The sequence below is a fragment of the Typopeltis vanoorti genome, chromosome 21 (genome assembly GCF_054136105.1).
Source record: "Typopeltis vanoorti isolate ZY-2024b chromosome 21, IOZ_Tvanoo_1.0, whole genome shotgun sequence".
In the NCBI taxonomy this organism is placed as follows: Eukaryota; Metazoa; Arthropoda; class Arachnida; order Uropygi; family Thelyphonidae; genus Typopeltis; species Typopeltis vanoorti.
In genome coordinates, this window is record NC_143569.1 from 88693951 (window position 1) to 88718944 (window position 24994).

Below are 24994 nucleotides of genomic sequence, written 5' to 3' on the forward strand. Positions count from 1 at the left end.
GGCCCAGTGAACTAGTCATGTGGTGCCAGGAAATTCAAGTTCTGGACTAAAGAAGATGCCAGACCATCCAATTCCAGAAAATCAGTGGTGTACCTGTATTATATTACTTTGGAAAAGTATGCTGATTATAATACTGTCTGAATAAAAGAATACCTCCTTTTGCACTTCCATCCCTGGACGTTTGATTCCATACCCAGACACATTATGTGATCATACTTTATAATTCGATGGATTTGCTATCCCTGAAGTCCTTCCCCAGCTGATGGTATATATATACAAAAATTTTTATTAATTATTTTTATGCTCCCCCCTTTTTTTTTTCTCTTTCAAATCAAAGCCCTTCATAAATGTGCACATGAATAATTTGTTAATAGGACAGCATGTAATTCGTTTCTTACCATACTAATTTATTGCACTAACCATAATACTACAGCTGTAAATTATTGGATAATTACTGAATATAACCAATCTATTTATATTCACGACTATATTTTTCTATGGGAAATGCCAGTCACATGCAAATAATTCATTGTTGCATACCTGCCCACTTCATTGGCAAGTATGCAACAATAAAATCTATCCAGTGTCTGGCATGAATGTGTTTGCAATATATTGGCAGTATCAGCAAAGGTTAATGGCTGTCAGTTTGTGACAAAATGTAAGATTATGTACAATGAGTTGAAAATATTGCATACTGTGTATTAACACTGATGATACTGGAAAGTAGGAAATTGATAATGCTAGAGTTTTGGGGATGATGGTGGATGGAGAGTTGATGTTCAGCAAACATCCAAAAGTTGGCAAAATGGCTCAAACGATTATCTGGATGTTGAAGAACATACACTGATAAAGGGGGATTATTATCACTCTTTATAAGGCTATGATATGGCTGCATTTTGAGCTCTACTGTGCAGATTTGGTCATCTGCAGCTAGTTTAGCATTAGGTGGTGGTGGAGTGGATCAAGAGATGAGTGACCAAGATAAAGAAAGGAAAGTTCTTTATAAGGATAGATTGCAGGTTACAAAGTCTAGTTGATAGATGAAAAAGAGGAGACATGATAGAACTTATAAGTTACTAAAGAGGTTTCATAAAGACTGATACAAAAGAACTTTTTCAGTACACGATAAGTAGGAAGAGAACTAGAAGTTACCCCTGGAAGTTGTGCAAGTGTGGTTAGTGAAGGTTTGAGCACTAGATTTTTTGCTTAGAGTTGGGTAATGACTGGAATGGATTGCCAGAAGTAGTTGTGAGTGTTCTGACAGTGAATGAGTTTAAGGAGAGGCACAATAGGTATTATTGTGTAAAATAATGGATGGTGTTGATCCCTTGCGATGTCTTCTGATTCCATGGAGGTGTCAGTAATAATAATGGATGTCATCCCATCATCACAGGCCATATTTTTTTGTACAGCCACAGGATGGATGATCAGGATTAGGTATCTTGGGCCTTTAAGACATTAAACAGAAGTCATCTAAAACCATTGCATCAAATCCATTGGGGCACATATTTTGAGCAAAGAGGAAAATGCACCAGAGAAATGGGATTTTAACTGTCACATGAATGATTGACAGTCAATATGGATAATATAAAAATGCATACCACAAAAGCCCAAGACAGATCAATTCTTCACTCTATTAATAACCAGAAATTTCCCCTATTTTGGAAGAGTGTCTAGTCTATAGCAGGATATTTCCAAAATTAGGATGAACAAATTGTTTCATCCCAAAACCCAATTCTGATAGGTGCATTAAATTAGAACAATGGCAAATTATATGCATTGTGAATGAAACTATATGAAAATGCAAAGTTATAGATCATACAACAACATAATCAAGTGCACAATATATGTACTGTGCATTACCTGTATTATACAGATAATGGGAGTTCAACAAAAAAATTCCTATACAACAATCTTTTGGTGTAAACTCAAGGTATTACCTTAAAATTACTATTAGGTGTTACTTTTCAATACAGGATAGAAAGTCTTGAAACAAAAACTGTCTTCAAATTAGTGGCTTCAGACTGAATACAAATTTTTTTTGTAGCCTATAACAAAAATAAATTTATTTTTATATTTATAATATTAAAATATGTTTTACTGTATTTTAAAAAATGAATTATGTTTACAAAAAAAAGTGTTAAGGGAAAAAAACTTCCCATAGGAAAAGTTAACGGATGAACGATCATGCTTATTTAAGATCTTTTTGCAATTTAGAGTACAATATATTTCATACATATAAACAACAAAATATACAACCAGTATTTCACATTATACATTTCAAAGTCATTCATATTAAATGTACAAGATGGTTCTTAGCACAATAAAAAGTAGCCTTGAGCTATATCTAGATTAAATTAAAAAAACAAACACACAACAAACTACTACTATATATAGTGCTATAGAGCATAACAGAATTGTCATTAAATACACTATTAAAATTTTAAAATTATACAAATATGTTACACAAAACAGAAACTGTTTAGTCATATGAATACAAATTTAAGTCACAAATTTACTGAAGATTGTGACAAACTAACAAATATATAAAAGGCGAGGGAAAGGGAAGGAAAAAAAAATGGCTTTTTTTTTCTTTTTAACAACACTTAAAATGCATCATTTCACAATAACTTATATATAGATATATATAGCTTCACCAGTAGGCTGTTGTTTTTATAATGAAATGACATGATAAACAAATAAAAATAAGGAATCAGACAAGTGCATAGAACATTTTCCTGATATTTTAGTAGAGTGGCTACTAAATCCATAACATGAAATCTATAATTGATTGTTAATAATTTTCAATAATTTTCTTTGTTGCAAAGTTGGTGGGTTTAGACCCATTAAGGTTCCATTTCTAATCTCATAACTTGAGTTGATAATTTCTTCAACTCAAGAGTTTGGAAATTAGTTATATTTAGCCAATGTTTTCTATATGCATTTGGCTTGAGTATATTTCAACATTTAATTGAAAGACTATGCAGATGAAAATTTAGTACACTGAAATAACATAACACACTGCAACAACAAATCAAAAAGCTTTAAGCTGTTGTTAAACAGAGATTCTCAATATCATCCTCTCTTCCATCCCTTGTCACTGAATATTCAGGTTATAACTTAATATTTAATTGTGCATTCTCTACAAGTGTATAAAAATGCATGTTATCTGTTCAGATCCAACCACCAGTAAGTTTATAGAAAAGTTCATCATTAAGAGTTTGATTCTGGTCCTTAGAACGCATAGAGAGAAATATATAGCCTCCAACGAATTCATGAGTTACTTTACAGTCAGCAGTTAAACAACTAAAAGCAACATTGTCTTCTTCAAACTGTATCATCATTTGTTTTACCTCCCAATTTACATTCCATGCTTTCATTGTGTTATACCTCCAGGTCTTTATGTGGTCACCTGTGTTCAGTTCCATGCGCATTATACGGTTAAATGCTATACCCAGTAATTCCTGCAATTAATCCAAAAGACAATTAATAATTTAGCAAAGTTACCAACTTTATTAAAAAAAATTAATTTTTAAATACAAATGATAAATGAAAATTAATATATAAAATTTTCATGCAATGTTCAATGTAAATAACTTTTTTTTTTGTTTTTTGAAACTGACATTACATGATGCCTAGAGTTAAAACAAAATGTCCTACATTTCATAGAAATATAAAGCTCATTATTTTAGTCCAATTATCTTTATGCAATTAACTGCTAAATATAAAAACTTTCTTGAGGAAGGGCCAAAGTATTCATTAAAATAATCTTTCTAATTATAAATGTAACTCCCAGTGAACATCTCTCTTTCTCTCTCAAAATAAAAGATTAAGCCACTCTTTGCTTTATGTAACAGAAATTTCTTTAAGATGGAATTTCAAATTTAAAGAAAAACAAATACATCTTTTACACAACACATGGATTATTTGAAAGGTATCTATAAGTAAGTACTCTAAGAGACAGTGTCTTCTATGCCATATATAAATAGCATAGAAGACACTGTTTTCTATGTCAAACAAAAGTTTGGGAGGAGGACAATCAATCATTATAATTCTGAATACAATATGTTCAATTACCTTGGGATATATCACAAAAGGTGCTACCTAGAACTTTCCACACTATTACTTCACTAGGAAAACTAACCAGCAGTAATATATTATTTTAGTTAATAAAGAGCTTTTCAAGTTTGGCAGTTCTTGAACAATTAATAGTCTCATACCCCTCCATTTCTGAAATTTCACATTTAATTTTATTTCTGATTGTTTAAAAATTTTAATTTTTAAACAAAGTATCTTTAGAAGCCATTATATGGTACTTTTATTCCAAGATTTAGCTTTAGGAAAGACAAATCACAATAAGATTTTGAAAATGACAGAATGCACTGCCGTATATAGTATAAAGTATCATTGTGACACACACACACACACACAACAGAAGAACACAACACAACACACACACACACATACGTGAAAAAATAAAATAATTCCTCATTTGTAAGCAAGTATTTAAAATGAAAATTTATTCAAAATATTTTAAAAAATCAGAATGTAGCAGAAGCACAACAGATAGTTTTCTTTTAAATTTTTTTTAAGAAAAGCCAGAAACCCAAACCATGCACCCAAAGACCAAGCATGGTACCTTTTCAAGCCACTTCAGGCAAGCAAACAGGTTGGTAATCCCATGCTCACTGATAAATCATATTTTGGTGTACATGCTTAAAGGATGTTAATAAAGAAATTATTATCCCAAGAGCACCATGGAGTCAAAGACTCATCATAGGAGGTCCCTTTGTAACACACAGCTCATCCATCATATTATGCCTTAAATACATTCAAATTCTCTGCAGACATCACACTCTCAGGCAATGCATTCCAATCATTCACAACTCTCCATGCAAAACACCTGTTTCTCACTCCCTTACTCACATCCTCCTTATACAGCTTCCAGGGATGACTTCGTATTCTCTCCCATTTTATGAAAAATCTCTTCAACATTAGTCCTATAACAAACCTGTTTCTCACTCCCTTACTCACATCCTCCTTATACAGCTTCCACAGATGACCTCGTATTCTCTCCCATTTTATGAAAAATCTCTTCAACATTAGTCCTATAACAACCCCTTACCAACTTGTACATCTCTATCATATCACCCCTCTTCCTCCTATCTGCTTGACTCTGCAAACTGCACCATCTCAAATTTTCTTCATACTCAACATTCCAGAAACTACCATAGTCAATTGCCTCTGGACCCTTTCCAATATCTCTTCATCCTTTTGAAAACCAGGTGACCAAATCTGACACAACTTAAATGGTTTATTAACAACACAAGAAGTAAAAAAGGAATATTTCAATCCAAGATTATGCCTAACAAACAGGCATTTTTAAGGATAAAGATAGCAAAGTAAACAATGTAGATTGAATAAGAACACAGAATCAAGCAAGTATTTTGACTATGCCTTCTAGACACAGTTAAATGTAGCTTTAGAATTACAATTAGTCTCCTAAATATTTGGAAGATTTACATTTTTTTTTTTTTTTTTTTTTAACATCAAGGTTTGTTTAGGTTAAGAGTGCAGGCAGATTCCCAGAAAACCTATTATTGTTGAATCAGATTCATTTCAGTAACAGTTTTCTTACATCTAGCTGCATATAGGATGTCAAACACATGGTCTGCTAATACACATTGTCCATAATGGTCTTGGAGAAAGTAGTCAAGGGAAAAATACAGGAATGGATTGATGAAAATGAGACACTGTATGGGGGACAGCATGGTTTTGTGAAGGGTAGATCGTGCCTGAGTAACTTGCTCAGGTTTTATAACACAGTGACGGCTGAAATGGATAAGGGTAATGGATTTACGGTGACAGGATACCACATGGAATTCTAATCAGTAAACTGCAACATATGGGAATGGATATAGGGTTGGTGAGATGGATAAAGGGTGGTTGATGGAGAGATATCAGAGAGTAGTTTACTCAGGAGTAGAGTCCAAAACACTGCCTGTGACTAGTGGTGTGCTGCAGGGTTCTGTTCTTGGGCCACTGCTGTTTAATTTGTTCATTAACGATATAGGGAAGGATCTGAGAGGAACAGTTCATTTGTTCACTGATGATGCAAAGTTGGGTAGGGCAATAGTGAATGCAGAAGATGTCAAAATTTTGTAGGATGATTTGGATAGATTGGAGGTTTGAGTTAAGGAGAATGGATGCCACAATTTAATGTGGCAAAATGTAAGGTTATGCATTTTTGGGGTGAAAAGATTAGCAGCAGCATATCACATTGATGGAACTGTACTCCATGAGATTGATCAGGCCAGGGACTTGGGAGTGTTGGTGGATAGGGAGTTGAAGTTTAGGGGGCACATTGCAAAAGTGGCTAAATCAGCTCATCAAATCACTTGGATGCTGAAGAATACTTTGACGAGCAGAAACAAGCAAGTTATTGTTCCTCTGTATCTAGCCTTGATAAGACCTCATCTCAACTAAGATTTGGTCACCTAGGTTTCTTCTTGATGGGGAGGAGGTTGAGAGGATCCAGAGGCATGACCAAGATGATAGCAGGTCTATGGAATGAACCTTATGAGAACAGGTTGAAGATTTGTGAGTTGCAAAAATTGGTTGATGGGCGGAAAAGGGGGAGATATGATTGAGACATTCAAATTGCTGAAGGGTTTCTTTAGGATTGATTCAGAGGATATTTTTGAGAACAGGACTGGTGGTGGGAAGACTAGGGGACATCTATGGAAGCTGGGTAAGAGTGTGGTTAGTAAGGGTGTTAGAGCTGGGTTCTTTACTTTTAGAGTGGTAAATGAGTGGAATAAGCTGCCAGAGTCTGTTGTGGGTGCTATGACAGTGAATGAGTTCAAGGCAAGGTATGATAGATACTGTGAGAATGTCGAATAGTTATGATGGACATGATGTTTAGGACCTCCCTCGATGAGTCTAAGGACTCCTTGGAGTTGCCCATAATAATAATAATTATATAATTCTGGTATTGTTCCCTCAGTTTCTATGCAGATCTGCCAAACTGTCCATAATAAGTGAGTTTACACTTGCAAGGTATTATGTAAACTCCAGGTACCATGTGCTTACATGCAGTAAGCACATGGTACCTGGAGAAAAACTGACCTTAAAATGGCTCCACTTCAAATTATTCTGAAAACATGTCTGTACTTTACAGACCACTCCTAACCTATATACATATGGATGTAATGAATAGGTTATGCATGCAAGACATTCTCGTGTTGCCTCTAATGTCTTCTTTTGGAAGAAGACATTAGAGGCAACACGAGATGAGTGGTAATAATGTTGCATAAGAAGTACAAAGAGCAGATGAGAAAGGTGAATCATTTGATAAAAAGTAGCAAAAGTGCAATATGAACAACACTTAGTTAATGGGGAAAAAAATAAAAAAAATGGTGTGTATGTATATGGAAGGATGATGTTGGTTGGTGAAAATGGTAATCATTGCAGAGGATATGGCTGAGATATTGAATGAGCAATTCATAAAAAGTACTTCATCCTGGTGAATGTGACATCATGCAGAACTTGAGTGATGTGGGAAGGGTAGAGGAGTGATAGATAGTGAGAAAGCAGGAGGTATATATGAGGAATTGAGTAAACTAGATGTTAATAAGGCTATAGAGCTTGAAGTTACTGTGCATTTTCTGGGGAGTTAACAATAGCATTAACATATCTGTTCAATTTTAACATTATTATTATTTACTGCATCTTCATGGAGTCCAGAGGCTCATCACAGAAGACTCAAATCAACCATCATACACACAAATCCTATCATACTTCTCCCTGAATCCATTAACAGTCAGGGAACTCACAACTAGTCATTCACTCGACACTCTCCATGCAAAAAATCTGGTCTGAATACCTCTATCCAACCACACTCTTACACAACCTTCAACAGATCGCTCTTAGTTCTATTTGTCATATATTGAAAATTTTCACTTGCATCAATTTTATAAAATCCCTTTAATATCTTAAAAGTTTCTATCATTCTCCTTTTTTTCCACTATCAACTAAACTTTGTAACCCATAAACTTTCAACCTATCCTCGTAGGAGTATTCCACAGACCTGTCACCATCTTGGTCACTCGTCTCTGAATCTTTTCGACCACCTCCTGGTCCTCAAAAAACCAGGTGACTAAATCTGTGTGAAGTACTCAAGATGGATAATAACTTCCTTATCTTTACTTGTTAGCATGTTTTTCAACATCCAAGCAGTTCATTCAGCTATTTTACCAACTTTTGCAAGTGTCCTCTGAACTGTAACTATTTGTCCACCATTATCCCCAAGTCTCATCAATTTCTTGCAAACCAATACCGTCAATATGATACCATATGCAACCTTTTCAACCTGAAGTGCATAACCTTACATTTTGCAATATTAAATTGACAATCATTATTCTTTACCCACAATGTCAATTTATTTAAATCATCCTGCAGGATATCTATATCACCTTTATCAATTATTGTTCTCCCCAGTTTTGCATCATCAGCAAACAACTGAATATCCCCTCTTAAATCTTTTCCTATGTCAATGATATACAAATTAAAGAGTAGTAGTCCTAGCCAAACTCTGAGATACTCCACTAGTCACCATCCATTCTCTTACACTACACTCCACTGTAAAATCTTGTGGTGAAATAAAGAAAAAATTTTCACCATATTGATTTTACATGGACCATAAAATACTTATAATTAGAAGTGTATATAGCATGCTTTAATGTAAAAAATTTTGTAATATATTGTAAGAATAACTAAAAGTAGAACCACAAGCATTTTGCAACTAAAAGGATCAGACAGGATTATGCTGGTAAACTGAAGGTCAACAATAGTCTCCAAGGTCACGGAGTTATAGGAGTTTTACCACCAAAATCTAACGTATGCATGGGTGATGTCAGGGCACTTTCAGAAAATTCCTTCCAAACTTCCCATTTGGAAGGAAAGAAAGGACATCCATGATAAAAAAGGCGGAGATTGGGGGGGGTGGGGGTGAGATCACTTTTTTTTGGTTCCTGTAGAAAGCTTTTCGAGGAGGAGAAGAGTTGGAGTCCTGTGAGTGAGTTGTCCAGGAGATCGTGGTGAGTTCGCTGGCAGGAGAGGCTGTATTTCAAGATATCCTTCCGAGATATTCTTTGTCAAATGTACCGATCCATGTGCATGCTGATTTGATGCCGAAGGAACATGCCGAAGCAGTTCCTAATATCGATGAAGAAATACATCACTTTTCCAAGGAAGGAATTTACAAGATGACACCTGTTGGAAAGTGCTCGATCACAGCTGCTGTGCAAAGGTGAAAAAGGCACCAGCAGAACTCACCTTTAACTCTTGAGGACCCAGGACTTTACTGGATACAGTGAGCTTGTAAGTAGATTGCTCTGTGCTAATGTACAAGATGTGTGTATAGATGATCGATGTTTGTTCTGTTTAATTAATGGTGTAATGTGGTAAAGAAGTCAGAAAGCCAAACTTTAGTCTGAGTGAGCATAAAAGAATATTGTAAACTGGAATATTGCTTATGTTACATAATGCTTTGAACGTGTTATATATAATACTGCCTTATTTTAATAGGATTGAGAGTAAGGATATGTATGCTTAAATCTAACCATGTGTCCAATAAGTTGAGTGTAAAATAATTCTTTGTCTAGTGTTTTAAGTGAGTTGTCATACTGAATATTGTGGAGAATTAGGCAGGTGATATGTCCCATTACTTTTGTATATTAATTGTCTTAGTTAAAATAAACATGTTTGGTTTTGCTAATAGCTTGCCTGATCATTGTTAGCCAATGCACTGTCTCACAAAAACTAATCAAACCTGTGTGACCAAAGTGAAGTAACTGCCACGACTGAATAATCCGGAGTTGCTTGAGATAAAATTGATTTAAGGGTTATTATACGTGCTTAGCTAAATTATTCTCATGTATGTAAAAGAAAAAAAAATCTCTTACAAAATTCTTAATGGCATAGTCATTAACAAAAATACATTTTTAAGGATTAATATGCTTGAATTATAGCAATCTAGATCGAGGAATTTGCTCCAATCAAAGGTTTTTCCTCAGTCTACGATACTAGCATGTGTGAGAGTATACTTTACGATATTGAAAAGGGGGGGGGGGTAAGCTAAGTGGATTACGAGCGAATTAAAGTCAAATAATAGTATTATACGTGAGTTTGAGGATTAGAGAATATAGGCATTTTACACAACCCCGAGCAGACATGAAAATAATGAAGTAAGAGGGGAAATGCATTGAAGATAAAAGTAACGTCATGTACATAAACTAAACAATAAAATAAAATATAATGTATATATTACAGTAATGTTACACCACCATATATCACTCTCTGGTGTCTGTCTATCAGCTATCCCTCTATCCATATGCTACTAGCCTTGTATTCATTCCCATCCTCTCCAGTTTTTGTAATAGTTTTCCATGTGGGATTTTGTCAAATGTCTTGGCAAAGTCGAGTAGTATCATGGTGTAGTCATTACTTTTATCCAATTCTGCTCTCACTTTATTATAAAATGTGAATAAGTTACTAAGACAGTAGTTTTTTGACTATATTGACAAGATTCTTGCTTAGCCAGATTTAGCATAGCAGAGTAAGTGACACTGTCCATCTAAGTGTATCCAAGGATCAGTTTAAGACACGTAGTTCCAAAGGAGTTAATTAGATCTGTAGATTTTTTGGTAGATTTGTAGATTTGTAGATTGCTTTGTCTAGGTTTGAGAACCATACAAGAAGATGGATCTACTGGTTGCATGATATAGTCTTAATTTTGTCTGTAACGATATTAATGATGATTTCCAGATGGGGCGGAGTTTGTTATGGAAGACTAGAGCTAGCTGTTTATGTTTTCTAATATCGTTTTCTGTATTGCTGATGTATGGTCCAAGATATTGAAAGTCCTTTACTCTTTCTATCGGTTTATTGTTGATATGAAATATAAAGTTTTGATAGCCTATTGAGAATAGTTGGGCTTTTGGATGTTGATCTACAGACCAATAAGTTTAGCCTGTGCCTATAGTAGACTGAGATGTTTTTGTGCATTTGTTGGTTCTGTATCAATAAGTACAACATCGTCAACAAAGCTAAGATCGGTTATTTGCATAGTGTGGGTGGATGTTCTAATGTTAAACCAAGATCTTCTGTGTTGATGTCTGGAAGATGTAGTCCAATCATACCAAAAACAAATAAGGTGCTAGTACATCACCTTGAGTATTCCTGTTGTCACCAGAAAGGATTCAGATGTTTCTGTTTTAAAGATTTCTGCAACTCAGATGGCTTGGACATCAGCTTAGACATCCTGAAGTCTTATCCTTTTTGGAATCCCTCATCCTGTACAAACCAGAAGATGGAAATCACAGTAGAGGAAGACCATGCAAACAATTTTGGCAATACATATGTGAAACTGCATCTGACATCTACCAGTTAGCTCAAGATAGAGAGACTTGGAAGACCATAATTTGCAGTCTTTAATTTAAATCTCTTTTCCCTTTTTACATTGTGAATAAACTACAATGATTCACCCACTATTGTATTTTACCTTTCACCAACTTTTCCAATACTTTAACAACCACTCCAGATATATTAATTGGTCTGTAGTTTGCGACCTCTGTCTCAGAGCCACTATTATTCAATGGTGCTATCTTACCCTCTTTCCACTCCCTTGGAACCCTGCCAAAGATGAGACTTAGGTTGAACAACTTAGTCAGAGGCAATGCCAATTTTCTTGCACATTCACGTAGTTTATTTATTTATTCGTATTGGCCCCCCCCCCCCCATTCCTCATTTGTTCCATAGGACTGGTTGAGCCCTCCTAATGAGGGTTTAAGTATGTATTTATGACTGTAAATCCGTGTGTTCATTGGTCAGTTTGCTGTTCTGAGGGACGAAAAACTCGAGTTTCCAGGTGAAAAAAACCCCTCTACCTCTATATGAGATTAGCTAACTCACCTTTACTTGAAAGAGACCAGTAAAGGTTCCTCACATCATGGACAGGAATCGAACTCAGATGTTTCCGACCAAAGGGCTTTGTCCATACCGACTGAGCTACGGAAGCTCTATTCACGTGGTACATGGGATGATATCCCATCCAGTTCCACTGCTCTGTTCACATTCATATTTTTTAATATGCTAAACGCCTCCTGTCCCTCTATCTCAATGTTGATATGTATCTCTGTAACATCAGCTACTTAAAATCGCCACCTGGACCTCTGCAAAATGATTACTCAGCAATTCAACTATTTTTTTTGGTTCAGTCACCTTCCTACCATGAGCACTGTTTAAAGTCATTCTACCATAGTCATTTTCCCTCTTCTCTCTCTTCATGTAGTTTCCTCATTGAGAGGGGTGCAGCACCATATCCTTCCAGTTCTCTCTGTTGGTGGCTTTCCTTTTTGTTTCTTCATACCCATGTGATCCTGTCCATGATCCTACATCTTCAAAACATGTCCTTTGCTTTTTACCTCTTGATCATTTTTCCTTCTAAAACTGTTAGTATCCTCTGTCCTGCTGAACCTCTCAGTACATGTCCTGCCAATCTCATCTTTCTCTGGATCATTTCCTGTAATAAAGATCTCTGTGTTCTCATTCTCTGTAGGACATCTGCATTTGTCACATGTTCTGTCCATGAGATTTTCAGAGCACTCCTATAGCACCACATTTCAAAGGCCATTATCTGTTGCCTTACTCTCTTCTTGAATATCCAGATCTCACTTCCATATGTGAAAATTGGCCACGTTAATGTTCTTATCCTTTTCTTTATCTCGATACCTACAGAACTTCTGAGCAGATCTTTATTTTTCCAGAAGGCATCTTTAGCAATGGCTGTTCTTATTTTTATTTGTTTACCTTGTTTTCCATCTGCAGTAAAGTGGGCACCTAAATATTTGTATTCTGTTGTATGTTCAATTTTCATATTGTTTATGAATATTTCTGGCTCAGATCTGTTTTCTTTTGAGATTTTCATAAATTTGGTCTTTTTTTATATTTATATCTAATCCAAACTCTTTACCTTCTTCAATTAGTAGGCTGCAGTAATTTGATTAATTTGTTTATGTTTTCTGTTATTAGAATGGTATCAACAGCATATTTAAGATTGTTATATTTTATACCATTGATACTAATTCCTATTTTTTGTTTTTCAAACTTTTTCATCACTGTCTCACTGTAGAAATTAAATAAATTTGGTGAAAGAATACAACCTTGTCTAACTCCTTTTTATTTTCACTTCAGAAGTCTCAGAATTAAATAGCTGCATTTTCTGTTTGGTGTAAATCATTTTTATAATCTTAAGCACGTGATCTATGTCTAATTTATCTAATATATTGAACATTTTATTATGTTTTACCTGGTCGAAGGCCTTCTGAAAGTCTATGAAACATATGCATATATTCCTATTTCTTTCAAGTGATCTTTCTATTAGTATTTTTAGTTCCACATTAATGGTTCCCCTTCCTCTTCTGAAGCCTTCCTGTTGTTCACTCAATTCACCAATTAAGGCTCTTTCAATTTCTTTGTTAACAATGGTTAAAATAATTTTAGATGCATGGGATATTAGGCTCACAGTTCTGTAATTTTCCCTCTTACTTGCTTAATTTTAACATGAATCACACAGAGGGTCGAGTTCCCAAGGGATAGAAACTGGAAAGAGCAGAATTGTTCTGCTTCATAAAGGAGGTGATTAGACTAAGCTTTGAAGTCTGCCATTCTACATGTTTGGAGTTGTGGTTAGATTGTTGGAGAGGTTAGTGAGAACAAGTTTCAAATTTGAGTTGACAACAGCAGTGTTCTTGTTTGATGGACAGCATAGGTTTGCTAAAGGAGGATGGTGTTTTAACAATCTATTTACTTATTATAACACGGTGACAATTGCACAGGACAAACGGGATATGAATGCACAGTGAGATATTTAGATTTTGGAGAGGTTTTCAATAGATTGCCAGGAAGTGGAACTCTATTAACATGTACAACCAACACATAAATCTAAATAAGCATATCAAAGGACGCATCATATATTTTTTGAACCATTTAGAAAATACCTTGTTCTCATCCATTCAATCCCCAACCCCTCTTTGGTTTCACTATGTCAATGACATTTTTGCTGTTTGGCCTCATTCTGCCAATGAACTTACCACTTTGTTACATTGGATCATATAGCCTTCACCCACACATTCAATACATCATGGAAAAAGAAAATGCTGATAGTTTACCATTCTTGGACATCCTTCTTATTCACACAGTCTCCATTACTGTCAAGCAGTGTTTTTCGGAAACCTACTTTTACTAACAGATACATTCATCAAAAGTCTGCTCATCACACTTCTCAAGAAATTGGTATTATCAAGTCTTTAATTAATAAAGCACATGATGTGTGCTCCTCTCCCTCAAGCTTACAACAAAAACTTCTCATTATCAAAACTTTAATGGAATTAAATTGTAATAACCCTCATCAAATCCAACAGATTTGACTCCTGTGTTCCCTGCCAGTCAAATCCAACAGATTTGACTCCTGCAGTCTGTTGAATCCCTAAGGATTCAACAGACTGCAGGGTTTCAATCCCTTATATTTCTGGTATCTCAGAACTTATTGGTAGAATTTTGAAGAAGTATCACCTTAATCCCACACATTTTTCTATCAACAAAATTTCTCACCTATTACCACCTACAAAAGAAAGATTGTTGCCTCTCTCTATAGCTGGTGTTTACCAGATTTCTTGGGAATGCAATGTGACATTCCCAAGATTGGGCAGACAGAAAGGCAGTTCTGTGGGAAAAAGAGTTAATGAACATCAATACTACACTGAATATGTGAAACCTCAAAAAGTCTGGTCTGGCATGGCAGTGTAATGACACTAAACACAGTATCCTAAGGAATGAAGCTTGTCTTCTCCATAGAAGCAATTTAATTTTAAATATGAATGTCTTTTTCAAGAAAAGTTGTGAAGCCCTTTTACATCAGCCTAACTTGAATTGGAACAATTCTCTCTCTCTTCCCCACAAAACTTTGGGAGATTCTCATTTTATGTAAATATCAAAAATAGTGTCTCATTTTATGTAAATATCAAAAATAGTTTTAATATTAATTTCTAGCACATGGCAACCATTTTTAATTGGTAAACCGATTGTTGTATGTACCTCATAATCCTGTTCTTTGATTTGCTTGTTGTTTTCTGCACACTGATGATGTACTGTTGTTTCAGTACAAAACATCCATACCTTCATTAAAGTTTATTAACAGCTGATCAAATCATGCCTGGCAAATAGCATGCCAATTTGAAAGCAGGTTGCTGATCAGAAACCAGTCATAAAATGTTGTGTCAGACCATAATATTTGATATATCCTTCAAGGATATAAAGTAAATGATGATTTTCAAAGGTGAATCTTATAATAAAAAATCATTGTCAGCCATATAAGTTAATGGCATAATGAGAATATAAAAATACATAATATACAAAGCACTCAAAACAGATTCCCCTTGATATAAATATGAGAATTTCTCACAAACAAAACTATCATAAATGAATTTACTTATATGACAACAAATATTATGAATAACTTTTCCACTTGGCAAGCTAATCAAGCAATATACATTACTGCTGAGTACTCATATACTTATCCTTTGATATTAGGTGTATTTTTTTTTAAAATTTTATTATTATTATTTTGTATCAACAGTGGCTACCTTGTTGCTTATTCCCCCCCCCCCTCTCCTGCAGAAAATAAAAATCAAAAGAAACTCCCTTAAAGTATTGAGATTTTTAACAGCTTCAGATATATTTAAATTCAAAGCATCCACTCATGACCACCTTTTTTCAGCTGGTTTTTAATGTTAGAACAAACACTCTTCAGAACAATGTTTCTGATTAGAATTAATTAACTTTAATATTGTTTATATTTTAATATTACACATTTCTGATATTCTGTTTATTCTATTACAGATAATAATAACATATGCTGCAGTGAAACTACTACTACTACTAATAATAATAATCATAGATCTAAAATATATCTTATTTTATATATAAAATATATATAAAATACTAATCATAGATCTAAAATATAAAAATAAAAAGCAGACATCGATATTTCAAAGTGATAAGTTACATTAATGATTTTAAAAAAATAAATAAAGCAAGCACTTACGTCCTTTTTGCTTCCAACAAACCTCACAACAAAGAGTGAGATCCCAAATTCAGGAAGTGCTTGCCATGCCTTGATATAATGCAACTTAGCTTCCAGCAGATTAAGGTCTTTAACGTTTGCATGAGCTTCCAATACTCTTTGAACAATCTGTAAATATGTTTATAAATAAAGTATATTTAATTACAGGAATTTTCAATACATGTTGTATGTTGAAAAATTGATATGTAAGTAACAGACATAATAATAAAAATAAGGATTCACTTTTGTTGAGAAAAGTTTCAATCTACATATATCCACTTATTTATTTTTATTATCATGTCTACTACTTACATATTTCTCAAGTGAATCCATCTCTATATCTTGTCACTGTCATAATGAGATTTTCAGAATGTAATACACAATTAACAAGAAGCATTACATATGGTAGCCACTAAGTATGTGCTATATTATAAGACTGTGTGAAGACTGGAAACCACTGAAATTTATATTTTGTTTTATAAATAATTTTTGAGTTTTAATAAGATGTTATAGTTACTATTAATGATGCTTGCCAGCAAACTTGACTCTCTATGCTGCATAAATCATACATTGTTTATATGTACTTTGCATCTTATAGATCAGGCATGGCCAACTTCATTCTATACGACGGCCAATATATGATGAGTGGTAGCCTAACGGGCCATTAGACAGAACTTAAATAAAAATAAACTCTGCATTTTTTCAAGGCAATAGTTATATGTATTGAATTACTATATTTGTTAAATCAATTTACTACTGGGAGAACAATATAAAATAATTGATTAATTTAAATATAAGTTGTTAAATTAAATTTAATTACATATTTCTGTAACCAGAGCAGAGTAAGTGACTTTCAATGATGCGTTACTCTGGAGCGCACAGAAATCTACCCCTCCCACTACTACAACTCGCACAGAGAAGCAGTAGATTTTATAAATTGAGTAATCTTTTTAAAGCAATTTTGATTCCGTGTTGAGAATATAAATTGCTTCCGTCATCAGAAATAATGAATATAACTATTATATCAATCAGAAAATCTGCAGTCGAAACCAATAGCTAAATTGATAATACATATAATTTAATATAGTTTTTATCCTGCTGCAGGCTGCACAAAATCACGTTACGGGCTGCATGCGTATTTCTGTTGGCCACATATGTTATAGATGATGGAGCTGGTATGCCCATAGTATTATATTTTGTATCAACATTCTGTATACTTTTGGATGAAACAGAGTTTAATTCTTGATTCGGAAGTCTGCAAATGTTTCTGGCTATAAAAAAAAACTTTAGTCTCTTATATAGTTCATGTTTTTGTTTTTTAAACTCAATATAAGGCTTTGCTCTCTCTCTCTCTCTCTCTCTCTCTCCTGTTTATTACAATCTCGCCAAAACCAACTGTCTCATCTTATAGATGATTTATTTTTTTTTACATAAGTAAAAAAAAAAAAAATCCTGTAATGCTCTTCCTGCCTAAAAGAACTAGATGAAGCATCAATAGCCCTAATTTTGGAAGATTGGCAGGAAGCTGGTTTATAATTAGTCATCACTGATAGCTGAAGTTGAGCCCAAAGCTACTGATGATTTTATAAACATCAGGAGCATAAAGGAAAGTACATAATAAGCCATATTCCAGTAATTGGACTCCATTTTTTTTATTAAGCTAAATGCACAATAAAGAAATATTATTTCTTTATTGTGCTTTTAGCACTTAATAAAAAAAATGGAGTCCAATTACTGGAATATTCCTTATGAACTTCTAAACCACAGAAACATCCACTTACAAAGTACATAATGCCTGCCATCTCATGGTCCTAAATCCTAACAAGTATTATATTATTGGCTGAAATAGTGTACATTCTTTGATTGATTTCTGAGTTATGCCAGTAAAAACTAAAGTTAGCAGAAGGGGAGAGGGATCCTACTTATCTGAATCAACATCCAATTAACTACAGAATGGCTGAGAAAAAGGTTTAGAAAAAGCTCCTCTAGTCAGTGACTAAAACTGAACCTATAATAGTCTTTCTTATTAAGGACTATCTACCAGTATGACTGATGCAATTTCTACACAGCTATACAGGCATCTGTCACCTAAATATTATTATTATTATTAATTATTATTAAACAAGACCTCATGGAGTCAAAGACTCATCTAGGCGGTCCTTTTATCTCACACACATCTCATCATACTGTGTCTTAAACACATTCAAACTCCTTGCAGACACCACACTCTCAGGCAAGGCATTCCAATCACTCACAACTCTGCAGGAAAAAAATCTGCCTCTCACTCCCCTACTCACACCCTCTTTATACAGTTTCCAGGGATGACCTCTGGTTCTCCCCTGATGTCCCACTATTCTCTGTAGAACTTCTCCACCATTGATCCTATAACAACCCCTTACCAACTTGTAGGTCTCTATCATATCTCCCCTCTTCCTTCTCTCCACTAGACTCTGCAAATTACATATTTTCAATCTTTCCTCATACTCTACATTCCAGAGGTCAGAAACTACCTTAGTCAGTCGCCTTTGGACCCTTTCCAACATCTCTTCATCCTTCTGAAAACCAGGTGACCAAATCTGGGCACAATAGTCCATGTGTGGCCTAGTCAAAGCCTTATACAATGGAACAAGAATCTCCCTACTTCTACACGTCAGTGTCCTCCGCATCATTCCCAGAAGTCTTTGTGTTGTCTTCACAATTTTGGCAATGTGTCCCCTAAATTTTAGATCCTTATCCACTATCATCCCCAGATCTCTTATTTCCTCTACTTCCAACAAAATATTCTCACCAAGTATAAATTCTGCATTCCATCTTTGTTTTCCAAATTTTAAAACCTTACATTTTGCAACATTGAACTCACATCCCCATTTGCTTGCCCAATCACTCAATTTATTCAAGTCTTCTTGCAAGGCCACAACATCTTCACTACTCTTTATGGTTCGTCCCAACTTTGCATCATCTGCAAACAACTGAATATCTCCATCCAAATCTTTGCCAATATCATTAATATACAAGTTAAATAGTAATGGCCCTAAAACAGACCCCTGAGGCACTCCACTAGTGACTTTCCTTTTCCTGGATATTGCACCCCCATACACAACTTGTTGATACCTATCAGATAGCCAGTCTCCAATCCAATGCACTAATCTAATATCCAACCCCATCTGCTCTAGTTTGACTGTCAACTTATCATGAGGTACTCTATCAAAAGCTTTTACAAAATCCAAATATATTACTGTGTATCCTTCTCCTCTGTCCAAGGAAGCAGTCACTTTATTGTAATAAGTAAGTAGATTACTAAAACATGACCTCCCTTTAGCAAATCCATGCTGTCCATCAAAGATTATACCATTGTTGTCAACCCAACTCTGGATCCTAGTTCTCACAAGCTTTCCAACAACTTAACCGCAACACCTGACACACAGATAGGCCTATAGTTTGATGCTTGAGTTCAATCACCTCATTTATGAAGTGGCACAATCTTGCCCTCTTTCCACTCTTTAGGGACTTGACCAAGTGCAAGACTCGTATTAAAAAAATATGTCAAGGCAGGTGTCAACTCTCTGGCACATTCCTTCAGAATACGCGGTGATATATTATCAAGTCCCACAGCCTTATTTACATCTAGTTTACTCAACTCCCCAAACACCTCTTGCTCACTTACAGTCAGTCTCTCCTCCCCATCATCAACTGCCCTTAATCTCTCCATGAAGTCACATTCACAAGATTGAAAGATCTTTATGAACTGCTCATTAAGTATCTCCACCACACATTCTGCAACAGCTGTCTTTATACCATTTCCTCCAATCAATGTCATCCTTCCATAATCATTCTTTCTTTTGCTGGCTACATATCGAAAGAACTCCCTAGGATTCTTTTTGGCTTCATTAGCTTCATTAGTGGAAAGAGGGCACAATCTTGCCCTCTTTCCACTCTTTAGGGACTTGACCAAGTGCAAGACTCGTATTAAAAAAATATGTCAAGGCAGGTGTCAACTCTCTGGCACATTCCTTCAGAATACGCGGTGATATATTATCAAGTCCCACAGCCTTATTTACATCTAGTTTACTCAACTCCCCAAACACCTCTTGCTCACTTACAGTCAGTCTCTCCTCCCCATCATCAACTGCCCTTAATCTCTCCATGAAGTCACATTCACAAGATTGAAAGATCTTTATGAACTGCTCATTAAGTATCTCCACCACACATTCTGCAACAGCTGTCTTTATACCATTTCCTCCAATCAATGTCATCCTTCCATAATCATTCTTTCTTTTGCTGGCTACATATCGAAAGAACTCCCTAGGATTCTTTTTGGCTTCATTAGCTAACTGCTGTTCATATCTCTCTTTAGCTACTCTCACCAACCAAGTCACCCTCCTTGCCTGGGCTTTGTAGACCTCATGAAACTGGTTACTTCCACTTCTCTTATGCTGCCTCCACAATGCCCTTTTTCTCTTTATTGCATGCTTAATCTCTTTATTCATCCATTTCACACCTACCTTATTTAACCTTCTCACCCATGGTATACATTTAGACATTGCATCTACTAAGTAGTTTTTGAAAATCCCCCAAGCTGCATTGATCTCTTTTCCAGCTAACTCCTCATTCCATGCTACACCTGCAAGCTGTCTCCTGAGCTCTTCATAATCACCCCCCCCTTGTAGTTCCACATATACCCTTTTTTCACAGGGGTCCTTGCACTGCTGGCAACCACCCAGGTAATCACCTCATGGTCACTTTCACCAACTGGTGGATGATTTGACACCTCATTGATAATTACATCCTCCAATGAGATGACCAAATCGAAGACCCTTAATCCTCGTGTGCCCTCTGTTACATACTGTCTGAGGTAGTTATCCCTCAAAAACTCAAGAAACTCATTTTCTTTACTTCCAGTTGCTATCTCTTCATTCCAGTCTATATTGCCATAATTAAAATCACCCATAATGATCACCCTTTTCTTATTTGCTTGGCTTATTTGACTATACATTTCACTATCACCACCATCCACATTACCAGGTCTATAACAACATCCCACCAAGTATTTGATTCTATTCACCTCTATCTCACACCATACTGCCTCAAAACCACTGGCCCTATTTCCCTCTTGCATCTCTACCTTGTATGGACATAACTCTTTCTCTATCATCAACAGCACTCCCCCTCCCTTTTTAACCCTTCTATCCTCCCGAAACACATCATACCTTTCCATCTCTATTCCTGTCAGGATGTTGTCCTCATCTAACCATGTCTCACTTATTCCGACAATCTCTGGGTGCACAGACGCAATTAGTGCAACCATTTCATCTGCCTTGTTTCTTATACTTCTAGCATTGGTATACAAACACAACAACTCATTTCTGGATCTACAGCTAGTTCCACTGATACCACTCACTCGATGTGATCTCTCCATGCTGGACTGGAGCTGTTTCCCTTTCTGCTTCTTCATTTTAGAACCCTTTGCAATTCCATCTGTTTCCTCTTGATCCCTGATCATCCCATTACTTTCCTGCCTACACATGCTCTCACCTCCTCTTGGAGCATCCACCTTTCTCACGCTGTGTACCCCTGTCCACCCTGAGCTTCCCCGTTTCCCTGCTCCTCTTGCACACCCATTCTCTCATTTTCTATACTCATACCACTCACTTACCCATTCATTTCCACTTCTTCAATCTCTCCTATACTTTATTTTCCCATAGTAATTATTATTATTATTATTACGTGATGCCTCCAGGGAATCCAAAGACTCATCGAGGGAGGGCATGTACTCTATACTCTATAACTCTGTCTCCACCACTCAATCCACCAACTACAATGAACCTCAACTACACCAATGCCAGTTACCACCCACCACTATCACTTTTGCAGACAATTACAAACACCCATGCCCACAGCATGATTCGAACCCATTGCCTTTTGGTTGGAGAACAGATAATGTCACTTTCTTTCATAGTGCAATCCATATAAATAATGACGAAGAGTGATGTGGAGTAGAGTGATGAATAATAAATGTTTATTTATTAATTAACAGCTATACTAATAAAGAAAGGATTTCTTTGCAAACCTTGTTACTCCATATAACATTTTGAAGAATATTATAGTTAATATAACTTATTTGAACTTTCTGTATGCTATATTATCATATAAACCAGTGGAGGCGAACCTTTTAGGCTCAGCATGTCAAAAATTCAGAAAATGCCTAATTGAGTCTGCTGGCATTGCTTGCAATTAAAGTTTCAAGTTAGCACTCAGAATTGAAGGAAATGCAGGAAGATGGTTTTATGTGCACACTGGTCTTACATGAGGTGTAAGACCAGTATGCACACCATCTCCACTCTTCGTCATTATATATATGGATTGCAGTATGAAAGAAAGTGACATTAAACCTGATATTGGAACTAGAGATATCAAACTTAGCTTTTTGTGTTATGCAGCAGTGCAAGTATCTAGGGTTCTCTAACTAAACTGAATAACATCTAACAAATTTGATCTGAAAATCAGCAATAAAAAGACCAAAAACTATGAATATTCTACTCCTAAACACATCCAGTGCAAGTCTCTAGGGTTCTCTAACTAAACTGAATAACATCTAACAAATTTGACAGGAAAATCAGCAATAAAAATACCAAAAACTATGAAAATATGCAAAGACATAGAAAACTTCAGCTGCATTCTCAAAGGAGAACCTATAGAACAAGTATTTCATCTTATTTAGGTGCAGTTGTTAGTGAAGATGGCAAATTAAATATGGAAATAGAAAACAGAATAAACAAAGCTGGTATGGTGGGGAGCCAGGAAAATACATTTATATGGAATAAGAGAGAAATTATCCAAAACACAAAACTAGCAATATACAAAACAGTGTTGAGACCAGTTTAAAGTTATGGAGCTCAGAATTGGGTTAGAAATCAAGTGCTTGGTGAAAGATAAGAGATCACAGATATGATAATTCTCAGAAAAATTAGGGGGGGGCTAAACAGATTGCAGTCATGAATAATGAAGTTACTTGAGATTGTTGGCATTAAAGAATGTATGAGCAGGGCTAATTTAAGGAGGTATTATCATTTAAACAAAGTGGAAGAGGAAGGTCTTTCATGCCAAGATGACCCAGAGGAAGACAAAGATTCTAGGTGGACTGATTCAATCAAAAGTGCCTTAGAAGACTAAGATGTCAGATACGACAGTATTGGTCTGACAAGTAACAGACCAATTTGGAGGAAAATTGTTAACAAGAAGTGTACCAATAAGAGTTGCTGAACTTAAAATTTTTTTTTTTTAAAAACCTTTCTTGCATATTGTTCTTTTCAATACGATATTTATTTTTATCCTACTTAAAACTAAATGATGATCAATTTCAATTCCTCTGTATAATCTTGTATCCTGAACCAGCATGAAGATATTACTATCAACAAACAACATAGTCAACAAGGCTTTTTTATTTCTTGTGTCTTCTCTCCATGTAAGCTTGTATACATCTTTACGTGCATAGAAAAAAAAAGGTGTTAGTAATGATTAGTCCATATCTAGAGCAGAAATCTAGCAGGTACTAAATTATTATTATTAGCCTTGCACTTTTCTCCAGATTTTCCCAAAACATTTCTATAATCATGGCAAGATTTATTTCCTACTCTGCTGCTTAAATCTCCAAAAAGGTCACTTTTCCATTTTCTTTATGTCTCAAGATATTCCTCCACTTATTTCTTAGGAGAATCTTCTGTGGGACTACAGGCACATATAAGTTTCATTGTCAATTTCCCCATTTTGAAGTTTTTTGCTCACATTTCTATACTCCTTATGTTAATGGTTCCTATCTTCAGTTCTCCTGATGTGTTTACTCCAGCTTGCTTTTCACTGTTCTCCCTGGTTCCTCGACAAAAACAGCAGGGGGTCTTGTTTAACTGGGTAAAACCACAGCTTGCATGAAATCTCATCTTGTTGTACCATCATGTCTAAGATATAATAAACTTAATTATTCAATGTTTGGACATTCACATCAGAGTACCTATATACACACAGGGACACAAGCTAATCTATAACACACCACAGTATTACTAATTTGGCCAGCAGTTGATCAGATTCATGAGGATTAATTATCTAAAGTCCTTTTTTTTGTGCTGGTAAATTTTCTTTATATAATGGAATTTTATTACCATTTACTGTTTTGAAGGGTTTAATGATAGTGATATTTCCATCTCTTAGTTGTGATGGACTATAGTCCTATTCTGGTATCTGTTTCCAATAGATGAATCGGATAACTATTTGATGAGTACATTTCTGGAGTTGAAGAATGTTGATGGCTTCAAGTTCCCATTTAATTAACTGGATGATGTAGAGTCCTTATAATTACATGGATTTTGGTATCTTCAAAACAGTTGTTTTTTCAGGTGGATGATTATCACCTCACAGGCTTCCACAAATTGGTATTCATACTAAGTTTTTGTATGATGTGAGTAATGGAGACTTTTCTGCACATTTCTATGAATGAGTAAGCACATGATCAGAAAGATCCAGTTTATCATATTTATTGAATATGAGTTTTTTTTTTTTTTTTTTAAATGGCATGAGGCATTCAGCTTCACCTAAAAAAGGCAGGTTACCAGTGCAATGAATCTAGTATATCAAGATGATCCCTAGGATGGAAGGGAATTCTTGAAGGAGCTGAATAAGCTCTTGTATTTCATTGCAAATCTGACAAAGGGATAAAGGACCACAGGTTCAATCAATCCAAGATGGGCTCAAAAGACTCATTTACAGCAGCTGAAGTTACTACAGCCTATACAGAATGCCAGACAAGAAAATGCCTAAGGA

At 35.2% G+C, this 24994-nt stretch overlaps 1 protein-coding gene across 1 annotated transcript in view; it reads right to left on the reverse strand.

Moving 5' to 3' along the window:
* Window positions 1-2137: 2137 nt before the first annotated feature.
* Window positions 2138-24994, reverse strand: part of LOC150095090 (unc-112-related protein-like) — a 170609-nt gene continuing 147752 nt past the window's right edge. Inside the window, exons 12-13 of the mRNA XM_090411416.1 lie at window positions 16166-16312; window positions 2138-3464 (exon numbers count right to left, since the gene is read on the reverse strand). Coding sequence (XP_090267542.1) covers window positions 3174-3464; window positions 16166-16312 — 438 coding nt within the window. The 3' untranslated portion in view covers window positions 2138-3173. The remainder of the gene's footprint in view (window positions 3465-16165; window positions 16313-24994) is intronic.